Source organism: Embiotoca jacksoni, unplaced genomic scaffold (assembly GCF_022577435.1).
Source record: "Embiotoca jacksoni isolate LCO1_2020_lvr unplaced genomic scaffold, fEmbJac1.0.p SCAF_23, whole genome shotgun sequence".
Classification (NCBI taxonomy): domain Eukaryota; kingdom Metazoa; phylum Chordata; class Actinopteri; family Embiotocidae; genus Embiotoca; species Embiotoca jacksoni.
In genome coordinates, this window is record NW_027185374.1 from 10,949,127 (window position 1) to 10,961,253 (window position 12,127).

Below are 12,127 nucleotides of genomic sequence, written 5' to 3' on the forward strand. Positions count from 1 at the left end.
TGGGGTTTTGAAGAGATACTCCAGTCTACTTATTATTTCTTGCCAAGGAACGGTGATTTCCTGGAGCCGACTGTCATTGTTGGGACTCTCACTGTGACTCCAGAAAGTGACTTCACGTGGCCAAGAAGTAATCCAGCACATGACTCGGTGTTTACACCACAACTTGTCTTGTTTACGCTCTGATTTTAAAGGATCAAGCAAACAAGAACAGTTAGTTGCTTCCTCCTGCCTCCAGTCTGTATGCAGAGTCAACCGTCTCCTCTAGCTTCATGTTTCTTCTAATTTTCAAGTGTATTTGACATAACATTGAACTATTCCTTTAATATGAAAATGGAAAGACTGTCACTGATCCACCAACAGCAATTTAAACTTCTATAAAACACGAGTTGGTGCTTTATAATCAAAAAGTGCAACAAGTCCGCGTGTTCATTCCCTTGATGGGATCTGATTTAGAGTTCTATATTGAGTTATTGCTGTAAAAGAAGGAAGGAACCTAAACTCTTTTGTCTCCTTCCCCAGAGGAGTGACAGTGTCCGTGCCAGGCGTCCCACCGGGAGAGGACCATGGCCCTGAGCGATGCTAACGGCGACCCTCTGGCCCTCAGCAACGGAGGGCACCATCCTCTCGGTGCCAACGGAAACGCACCTTCCAGCAGCAGCAGCAGCGCGCCGGCCGGCGGCAGCAGCCTCGAGCCTCTCGCAGCCGCCTCCGGCGGCAACTGTCTCACAGCCGACGGGGACGAAGACGCAGCGTCGGAGATGCAGCCGAGGTCGCACGTCATCCAGAGAGCAAACAGGCCGAGTCAGAACGGCGGCGTGGTCAAACAGAACGGCTCCCTGAGGAATCTCCCCCCCACCCCCCGCCGCCACGGACTCCCAGCGGCTGGCCAGACGCCACCTTCCCTCCGCCCCGTCCCCGTCCTCCTCTTCCTCGCCGCCGCTCTGCTGCCAGCACTGTCACTTCCACTCCGCGCTGTGCTGCCCCTGTGGACAGCAGGAGTGCCCGCTCTTCCAGAACCCCATCCCCGTCCCCGGCTCCGTCCCCGTCCCCCACCCGGGCGCCGCTCCGTCCTGCCCGTGCTGCCTCTCTGCCTGCACGTACTCTCACCCGCTCCACCCATCCTCCCCCCTCTCTCTGCACCACCACCATCACCAGCGCTGGCAAGAGCACCTCCAGAGCCAGACACACCCACCGAGGATCAGGTACGCCGGTGTTTTTATTTCCTTAATAGATGAACTAAAGTGGCTGAGGCTCTAATCTCTCGGCTTTTAGGACGGGAATCTTTTTTTGTTTTGGGGGGAGTTCATGAGTACGTTATACATTTTTTTTTCTTTGCACGTTTTGGAGTGTTTATCTACTTCTTTCCTGCTCTTAAGAGTGTTTCCTGCACTAAGCATTCAAAATATTGTTGCATGACTGTGTGTATGTTATTATGAATGTTTAACTGTGCAGTTATTGACCCCAAACATACCGACAGTCTGGCCAACTCCTCCAGTCCCCTGTAACCGCCTCCTTGTGCTTACTAACATGTCGGATCCAGGGATCATGTTAGCTGGAATGCAGTAGGAAGTGGTTCCGGCTGTTAGGAGCGATGCCGGGGGGGCGGGTGGGGGTGGTGGTGGTGTGTGTGTGTGGGGGGGGGGGGGGATTGCACCAACAGTTTTGTCCAAATAGAGGCCCGTCACACAATGTCCCCACCAGTGGGTTACACGGAGCAGAGAAGCATGTTGAAGGAATGAAAACAAGTCAAAGTCTCTTGATTGATGGGACTTAATAACGAGCCCTTTGTACCTCAGGTCATTTATCTACCCTTGAAAAAATAGGTTTAGGTTTAAAACAACAGCAACAACAGTTTGTTTTGGAGCAACTGGAGGCGTTTGAACTTCATAGCTGTGATGTGAAGAGGCAAAAAAAAAAATCCCAGACACAAGAACAGGTACTCCCAACAACACGGCTAAGTGTTGTTTAAATGGTTAGATACCGGTCCCAATAGAATACCCGAGTTTCTGTTCTGATAATAGAAGAATATATTTTGATTCTTCAATTTGAGGACTCTAAACATGTTTAATTTTGCCATAACACAAAGCACCGTCCTGCTTAATACTGATGAAAGACAAACTCCAAAATAAACACGTCATTTAAACCAGTATCTATCTTAATTTATCAATAAGTAAACTAAGAATTTCTTTTACCTTCTGGCACTTTTTGATACTTTTTTTTTTATTATTTTTTTTTTACATTTCAGCCTGAATTCTGAACATGGAGGTTCAATATCCAGTCCAAAACCCCAAATACAGCAAAACATAACTTAATAATGCCCATCTGAGACCCCGACCTCCACGAGCTGTCACGTCCTTTAAGAATGAAAGAAACGCTGCAACTTTAGTTTTTATTGACACCCTCTTAAAAATGGTCAGATTATTCCTCGTAACGGCTCAGAGCAACACTTCAAACATTTTCTGACTGAACTGAAATGTTCCCTGAAAACCATTTTACTCGCTCCTTGTCCACTTCAGCATGTGTGTTTTGTTTCTGGGCTACAATGGCTTGACGGATCTGTTGTTGTTCACCCGTCATAGTCAAAAGTCTGGGATTCATGTTGAAGTTCTCTCCTCAAACACTAGACTCCTGGATGCCAGGGCTGCACCATTAATCACATCGAAGACACGGATCTCGATTCATGTCCCGATGAGTCGTCATCGTTAAAATGGCAACGATTCTCCCTCGAGACATCAGCTGCTTCAAAACAATTACTGCCACTGTCTCCCTTAAAGAAAGACAACACTGTGATGCACCGTGTGATGTAGAGCAGCTGAAACCGGCAGCATGGAAAATAAACCCAACGAGAGTGAAGAAAACTCGCGTTTAATAAGAGCGGATGAGACGAAATTAGATGTTTTTTTTATTTTTTTGGATCAATTTCAGATTCGTGAAGCTGCTGCATTTAAGCTAAAAACAAGAGTGCTCCCTCGCTGCCGTCCAAAGTTGATGCGTCGGTCCTGTGTCGGGCCCCAGCATATTTTGAATTTCCTTCTGTATCACGTAAACGTCTGCAACAAACACTGAATTAAACTGAAAAATAATCATGAGGGAGAATCGTGATCTCAGTTTTTAAACCCCCCGCCCAAAAAAACCCCAATCCCGATTCTCATTTAATCCAGAGTTTTACTGGAAGCCCCGACATGTGGATGTTTGCAGCCAATCGGTGGCGTACAGTAGCGGAGTTCTTGGGCCACAGCTGACATCTTTGAGATGCCGCCGCCCGTGTGCTGATATCAGCACTTTTCCTTGTGGTACTTTAAACAGGTTGTCTTGTGTTCGCCAGACTGTCGGGATACAAACAGCCAAAACAAAGCAGAGACGGGAGCTCTGCAAGTTTTTCTTAATTAAATAGGGAACCTGCGTACAAGCACGCACACACACACACACACACACGCACACACACACGTGGTGCCCATGCCTTCTCCAGTTGAAGCCCTGAACTTGTGTTGGCGAACCCCTCCTCCACCGAACCCGATTCTGTGAGTTTCCCTTTTGCTCCCAAACCGCAGGCCTTCCACCGCATCTGAAACTGGAACCATTTAATGCCTTGCATAATCATTTGCATAATCCTATATTTACCATCTCCACAGCGATGGGGGGAGAGGGAGAGGAGGGGGGGGGGGGAGAGAGAGAGCAGAAGTAATTATTTACTCATGTCAGCTCCTTTTTATGGTAGCGGATCGTTGTGGGGAATCTGATTTGCATGAGACTTTATTCCGTCTTACTTCTCGACATGGAATTTTCCTTCCTCAAATAAAGTTGGATCCAACACCCCCCCCCCACCTTCCCTTCCCCTGCCCTCCCCTCCCTACCCAACCTCCCACCGTCATAAGTTTCATTAGAAAGAGAGGCGTTGTGGGTGGCGTTGAAAGATGAGGTTTGTGTTTAGCCACAGTTGGGTACATACACCGAAACCTGGTGTGCACACATTAAACTCCGGGTGGGCAGAGCGAAGAGAAATACGATTGTGTTGCCGGCATCTCGATGCATCCACTGGCCTCCGAGAAGTTTTTTTTTTTTTTTTTTTTTTTAGTTTTTTTTCCCCAGCTCTGTGTTACTCTTTTCTTTCTCAGTTTTTCTCGCACTCTATTAACACTCTCTGTCTTTCTGTATTCGTCCCTCCACCCGTCTCTCGTTCCACATGAGAATGGAGAGCAGATGTGGCGTAGGACGTCTCTTAATGTTCAAACTCTCTTATTTACCAAACAGGTCTCTCTTGTTCAGCGATGACAGGTTTGAATTACAGAGCCTGGGTTTGTTCCAGAACTGCATCCCAGGCTCCCCCCTTTTCCTGTACTGTGTGTGTGTGTGTGTGTGTGTGTGTGTGTGTGTGTGTGTGTCAGTGTCAGAGTGTCAGATGGTGAGATTAAATCTAGGAAATGATATACCTGTCTCAGTTGTGTAGTTTTGCTTGCTCTCAACCCAGACGCTAACAAAAACCTTCAGACCTTGTCGCCACTCCTCCTCTTCCTCTGGCTGCTTTATTTCGGTGCCAGATAAATAACCTCCACACACACACACACACACACACACACACACACACACACTCGCTCGCTCACTCGTAACCCAAGCCACGACATATTCCTAATACCCTCGATAATTTGAGGGGATGGAGTCAGACAAGATGGTGTCAAATATCCACTGGATCTGCCTCAGGGCCGTGATCTCCCAGATTAGCCGAGGGATTACACCTATGATCACAGCACACTTGCGTCTCACGCACACACACACACACACACACACAAACACACACACACACACACACACACACACACACACACTGGTAAATTGTAACATTAGGTTTTCGAGCAGACCTTTTTATGTTGCGTTACACAACGGGGATTTTTATGCCCCCGTTCTCGACTTCACAAAAACATTAATCCATGATTAGCCCGTGCTTTGTTTCCTAATGTTTCTATTTTGAGAACGATCAAAAGCCTTTTGGGTCTTTATCCATGTATAAAATAAACCAAAGTTTGGCAAGGTTCAAGCCCAACTCAGCAGTTCCGCAAAATGTCAAAAAGAAAACTCCAGATTTATCCATCCGTCCTTTAATTCTTTTTTTTTTTTTTTTTCTCTCTCTCCGGGTCTGTTTGAAACATCAGGAACATGTTTGTGTCTCCTCTGTAAGATTATCTATCACAACCGTTTTATGTATATTATTTAAGATGGGACGGCAACAGAGGATCTTTGGGATGTCTGCTGCTGTTTGGCCTCAGTCAGCTCGGTTCCTGCCAGCAGGTGAAACTCTTTAAGCCACTGCAGTCGGGGGGTGGGGGGAACGGTCGAACCCCAATTGTCCAAAACGTTAATATTTTTCATCTCTCGCTGAATACATCGCCGAGCGTTCAGCGCAGAATAATTGTTCATTAAAACAATTTAAAAAAAAATATGTTCTGTACTCAGGAAGAAACACTGAGGTGGAGACGGGCCGTAGGTAGTTGCAGCGGTGGCAGAGTGTCGGCCGGTTTCGGGGATGAGTACACGACGGCGGTAGATGCAGTGACCGCGTCGTAGGAGAATGAGCATAAGACGTGTTACGTGTAGCTTCGGGGGCACCCGGGGCTCAGCTAACCTGCGTCTACCTGCGTTGTTGACCCGGCAGCAGCCACCAAACGGCTCGCTGACGCTCAAGCATCCAGGGTCACGTCGGGTATTTAACCTTTTCCCAGCTCACCGACGTCTCTCCCAACAGCTCTTGTTGTTTACGGCAACCCGTGCGCTTGCTTTGCTTTAGATTCACGCCTCGTCAGACGGCAAAAATTCCCGTCCCTCACTCCCTCCGAATGCCGTCTCCGGGGTGGTCAGCGTTCATGCTCTTGAGCAACGTTGCTGGCGCTGCGGTTGCTACGACACGCGGGAAACTGCATGAAAACACGACGACTCCAAAGTGCAGAGCAGCTCATCATTTTTCATTTTGCAACTTTTCGAAGAGGTATATTTTTTTTTACCTCCTCGCTTTTGTCTCCCTTTATCTTTCCCTCCGTTGAACAGCTGCGAGCCTCGACCGGCGAGGGTTCCTCTGAAAGCGATCCGTGTGCTCTGCGTTTCAGGGTGTCAGCCTGACGAGGCTTTGCGCATTATTAAGAATAACAACTGTTTGGAGGCCTTTTGGGCCGACGCGTAGCTGAGCTTTGTCAGTTGTCTCATCCAAATAAGGGCCTGCTAGTGTTGTTTGATGAACATTTCCTCCACACGCGTATGTTAATACGGTGGGTTAGCCTTTATATACCCAGGATTTAATCTTCAGATGAACCTTTTACACTCAGATTATTTCTTGGCGGAGAAGCTAACAGTCCGGTTCAGTTCAACTCTGCAGTTTTACCTGATTTGTTGTTTTCAGCCTTTTTTATTCCTTTAGCCTTTATAATCTCAACTGAGAGAGGAGATAGCGCGCGTGTGTGTGTGTGTGTGTATGTGTGCGTGCGTGCGTGCGTGCGTGTGTGTGTTTTGTGTCTCCTGGGTTGTGTGTGGAAGCTCTGTGATGGATGGGGGAGATTTACTGACATCCTGCATGTCTAATCCTCTGTACTGTAGAAGCTCTGGCAGCTACAAGGTTATCCCGGGATACATACTGTATGAACAATCGTAACATTTGGTCATTTTTACTTTGCACATTAGAAATCCGCTTGAGCTCTAGTTCTCTGAATGTCCTGCGCCGGTCTGAGATTTTAGTGCCGTCCAAGTCTCATTTGGAGAGACGGTCTGTATTTTACAGTTTGCTTGCATATCAGAGTTTTTAATGCACCGGCCTGTTTCCTGTTGCTCAGTGACATCAGCTCGGCTCATAGTTTGAAGCAGGTGGAAGAACGCCGTGGTCTGTGGAAACGAGGCAAAAAAAAAAAAAAGCCATGATGAGTACAAAACCATCGAGCTCATCAGATGGACTGTTGTCGTGGCAACCACAGGTGCGTCTTTCCTGGCCAGTTTGCCTTCCTCTTGGCTCAGAGTAGAGTGGACTCATCTGTTTCACAGCTCATGCACTGAGTTGCCCTTAACTAATAGAAAATGCAGCAATAGACACATTTCTCTCCAAATAACTGATACAATAAATAAATGTGTATTGTGAACAAAATGTATTAATATTGATAATAATGTTATCAAACGTGTATAGAGAAACCATTACCTTGTTCAGTGGGTATAATAGCCTTATTGCTTTAGATTTAGTTGAATATGCAGCAATATTACAAGGCTGTGATGCTCCGCAAGAAGTACATTATATTCACTCAGTGAAGACTTTTCCCTCATTACAAGCCTCCCTTAAAATATTTAGCTTCGTGCACTACATTTGCTCGCTCACTTCCTCTCCCTGGCTTTGCTGACATCCTGTGTTGCTGCCATAGACTCTACATAAAAGTGGAAGTAACGGAAGTGTCTTAAGATGCAATACCACCGAGTGCCACTAGAGCTGTGTTGATCCATGCTTGTGTACGTTTCTCTTAAGCATGAGCAACCAAAGAGTCCACAGGGTTCCTTTGACCTCACTGATTTATGTGGTGGCGGAGGAGCCACGCACTGTGACGTCAGGTGAAACGACTCTTCATAAACTTTTTGGCTTGCTGGACGTGGGAGCTGATGCAGGTTAGGAGAGATAAGATGAAAACAGATGGAGGGACGGGATGAGGTGAAGCAGAGGACGTCTCTGCTGTCCCTCTTCCCCTCAGTGCTCTCTGCTTGTTCGCGCTCCTCTTTCCATCTCGTGTTCTGTCTGCTTCACGGTTCTGCTTTATTCGGTTTTCGTTCTCTCCTGCAGCCATTTTCAAATCTGTCTGTACCCCTCCTGCACCCCCCTTCAGTCTTACGGTATAGTTCCTGAGTATGAAGCAAAGCCCATAAAGATAGCTGCCCCAGTTCAAAGGCCCCCGCTGTCCCATAAAAGCAGGATCAAAGCCCGACGTTGTCATAACTTCTGATAAGCTGGCTGAGCAGCTAGCTGGGCCTCAGCTGGAGAACTATGGCTCGCTGCTGCTGGCTGGTTCAGATGATCAGAGCACTTTGAGGGGGATAAAATACTACATGTGTCCAGACTGTAGCAAAATGTATTTAAGTTAGAAGGCCTTTATCTTCTTTGATCTGTTGGGAGGGAAGGGGGAGGAACTTTATAGACAGATTAAATAAATGGTTGTAATAGTACTAAATTGTAAATAGTGCATATCAACGATCATATTTGTTCCTTGTTATATTTATAATACAACCGATAAAATGTTACGCTGTAAGCAGAGAACATACTGTGTGCCAAAAAGAAAAAAAAATGATAGTTTGACCAGGCAGCAGGAAGCTCAAGAAAATACAACTTCTCTTACTGCAGTTTATCATTTACACAACCAAAGTTATGGCGTTGAATAACACGACTTGAACATATGTCCTTGTGGCTGCAGCCGGCTCACAGATGAGCGGGGGATATTTGGAAAAAAAGCGGACTTGTGCGAATCAGCCTTTACTTCTTTTTCCAAATGAACTGCAGAAAAATATGAGCGAACTAAAACAACCGGAGCAGCTCCACCACATGAGAATCAGTTATTAAGTGCAATGACAGTCCAGTGAGTGAACTGCTGCTTCTTTAGACGCTGAGGAGGAAATCTCCACCTGGTTCTAACAGTTTCTTTGATAGTTTCTTTCTATTCTTTGATAGAATTTATCATTTGTTTAGTCTGCATTTTATTTCGCTGTTGTATGGATACCAGAATATTTAGTAGAGGCTGTGCAGACGCAGGAGCTGACAGAATAATGTGGATACTGAGTCACTGTGCTCATAGGTGTGTCTTAAAACAAAAAATAAAATGTGATAATACCAGATGCCAAATATTTGCATAATGTTGGACACATACCATCTGCACCGACATTTATTTTTCAGTGTCGTTATCTGGACCCAAAAGCAGCTCGTAGTTTTTCTCTGCTTCTCATTCTGACGACAATCACACAATTTTAGCTGAGGATTAATTATCATCCAAATAACTGATGAACAATTCAATTGTCTTTGTTTGTTCATTTTATGCCACTATTATAATATATGGCTAATCATTGTTTAATGATACACCTCATAACGAAGAGATTTTTATTTGCATTGAATATCGAAATATGTAAGATTCCCCTTCAGGCTTTGAAAACAAAAATACACAGGGTGTAAATAACTATATTACGAAACCTATTAGTGAAGTATACAAAGAGATTACTGACAATGATGGGTACCAATTATCAAAATAGACTCCAATTATGCTTTTTTTTTTTTTCATTATCTCCTAATATCACCAGGTGGATATTTGACACAGCAATAAACACTATTGAATTGACGTTCCTTCTCAATTGAATATATAGTACGCATTACATACTCTACATTGTCTACTACATATAGATGCTATAGATTTTATTTGACCACCATATTCATATATTAATGTTTGTTTGAAACTAACAGAATAGGGAGATAAACAGCAGCTTTCTTTATGAACCACCTTTTCCCTTCGCTTCTATTTCCTCCTCTGCACTTTGTGAACTTTTGCTTGGAATTTTCCAGACACCCCCACCCTACCGCAACACTCTCCCACACGCACGCACGCACGCACGCACACACACACACACACACACACACAATGACTGTCTGAAGAAGTCAGGAGGACAGATCTTCATTTGGCCTCGGTGCCTGAACTCCGGCCAGGTTTCCTAAAATCGTCTTTGCTGAAATAGCATCCAACGCCATGTTTGTTCTATTTGAGATACAGCACAGTTGATCTTTGTGTAAATTACAGCTGATAGACGAGGCGGGAGCACGCAGCAGCTACATGGGTGTCTTCATCACCGGACAAACCCGAGATATCACAGCGCTGCTCCGAAACCAACCACTCAGAGAAAAGAACAAAATCTATCAGATAAACATTAGTAAATGCTGAGAAGACAGATGAATAGAGGGGGGGGGGAAAGGGAGAAATGATGAACCCTCAGCCCCCGTGTCCTCAAAAGACCCCGAGTCAAACAAAACGAACACAAAGGGAAACAGATTAATGGTGTGGAGAGTCAGGAATAGTAGTGCAGGGTGAAAAATCAATCTTCAACAACAAAAAAAAAAATGGACTCGACATCGCGCTCTTCTTTCTCTTCCTCGTCTACTAATGAAGGAGATCAAAGAACGTCAGAGTGAAGCTGCAGGTGGCGTCTGAGTCATCAGGAGATCAGATGTCAGCAGAGCATAGAGGAGTTGGGTACGAGCAACATTTCATGGCAGTGCACTACAAACCTATTATTCATATTTTGCCTCTAATGAGCTGGATTTCATATAAAAATGAGCAGATGAGTGAGATTAATCAGATCATATTTTCGTTATTCTGGTGAGACTAGATTAAAACGGGCTCACAGTTTCTTTAGGCTGCTTCGCTGCTTGTGTTTTAATTCATTTTTATGCGTTAATACAAGATGATGGCTGTGCTGCCCACATGTTGAAGTTAATTTGCACATCAGAAGCCAACAGCATTATCAGTAGCATTCAAATGAGAGACGTTGCCTTTGCCTGGACCCGCACCCTCGTCTGTTATTTCAAGCTTTTTGTTAAATAATGGTTTAAATGACTCATCTTGTTTTAATAAGGAGCTTTTGCTTTAAAAGGGGGAATTCAGCGCGGAGGAGAAAGTTCTCTCCCCGCGGTCTGGAGTAAACCAGCTTTGTTTTTGGAGGGGTGGGGTCCGGTTTTGAAATGTGCCCGCTGCAGTTCATGTCGTTCTTTGGTTTTTGGTTTCTCGCACGGTGACCATGTTTAATCAAGACCTCCCGATCCACGGTCATTTCAGTGCAGGTCTGATGGTTGCGGTAGGAAGCTGAGGGATGCAGCAGCAGGTGAAAACCATCGCTTCCTCCACCCCCACCCCAACCCCCCGGAGGTCTTCTAGGAAAGCCTGCCACCTCACTGACCACACATACCAGCTGGAAGTTGGCTTGCTTAGAGCTGCAGTCAACCACGCAGTGTAAGGTTGGCAGGTTAAGAAGGATTTCTGGAGCCCGGTTTTCTGGCCTGGCACATTTGTTCATCTGGAACAGAGATTCCTGCTAGCGTCCACATATCGACTGGCTTTTTTATTTTATTTTTTTTATTTTTTTTATTAATAAGGGCTTTTGAACAGCACAGGATCCAGAATACTCTCAGCCAGGAACTGATCTCGTCACAGTACGGGGAGACTTCGCCGCGCTCCGTGTCAGTGAGCCTTCAAGTGTTAAGGATGAGGCCGTAATAAAGACGTCGCGCTGACTGACAGCTCGTAACTATCGGCTACAGTCCTCCAATCCCGCCTGTAAGCCTGGAATTTGTGCGCGGCTGTAATTCACTTCCAAGAATTCAGGGGAATGGCAGGTGCAGACACACTGACATCTGCTTTTTACTCCTCAAGAGTAGAGACTAATTAATCGAAGAACATTTCAAATGATCAGCTGACACACAGAAAACGAATCTGCGAGTATTTTAAGCAAAAATCCCAACGTGAAAAAATGTTTAGAAGTCAAAGCTTGTTGCTTTTATCCTAGAAAAAAAAAAATCATATTTGATATCATATGTGAGAAGAAGCTTCATAGATCTTCCAGTGCTGAACAGTTTTTTTTGTTGTTGCTGTGAACGTGCCCTGTGGGTCTGCTTGTGTTTCCTCCCGTGTGATAACGAGAGCCGAGTGTCCTCGGCTGACCTGCGTTTAAACTTTGTGTTTAAACAGCGTAGGCCTGTTCCAGTGTTTATTGGAGGCCTGTTAAGAAACACGATGCCCGATGAATCACAGTGTGTTACGGCTGCAGCTAATGCACCTCAGAACATCGAGCCCTTGTCAACACTGATCCCTGCTTCGGGCTACAACACGCGCTCTTTCGTTTTCATCGCTGAGAAACAAATGAACGATTTCTCTCACGCGTATCTTTACTCGTCACATTTCTGGGGAAATGCCCGTTGTTGGGTTGTTTTATTTAATGTATCGAGTTACAGCTTTAAAAGTGTTTCCACAGTTGGATTTTTATTATCTGTTTACAGACACGCTGCGCAGCCAATTTCACTCTCATTCATTTTCAGGCCTTTTCGTTGAACAGAACTCACTTCTCACGTGCTTCCTAAAATGCTCCGTTT

General features: G+C 45.4%; 1 protein-coding gene across 1 annotated transcript in view; it reads left to right on the plus strand.

The window, feature by feature from the left end:
* Window positions 1–12,127, plus strand: part of disp1 (dispatched homolog 1 (Drosophila)) — a 32,726-nt gene that overhangs the window by 5,804 nt on the left and 14,795 nt on the right. Inside the window, 2 exon segments of the mRNA XM_069158691.1 lie at window positions 520–856; window positions 858–1,202. Of these exon segments, the coding sequence (XP_069014792.1) occupies window positions 564–856; window positions 858–1,202 (638 nt within the window). The 5' untranslated portion in view covers window positions 520–563.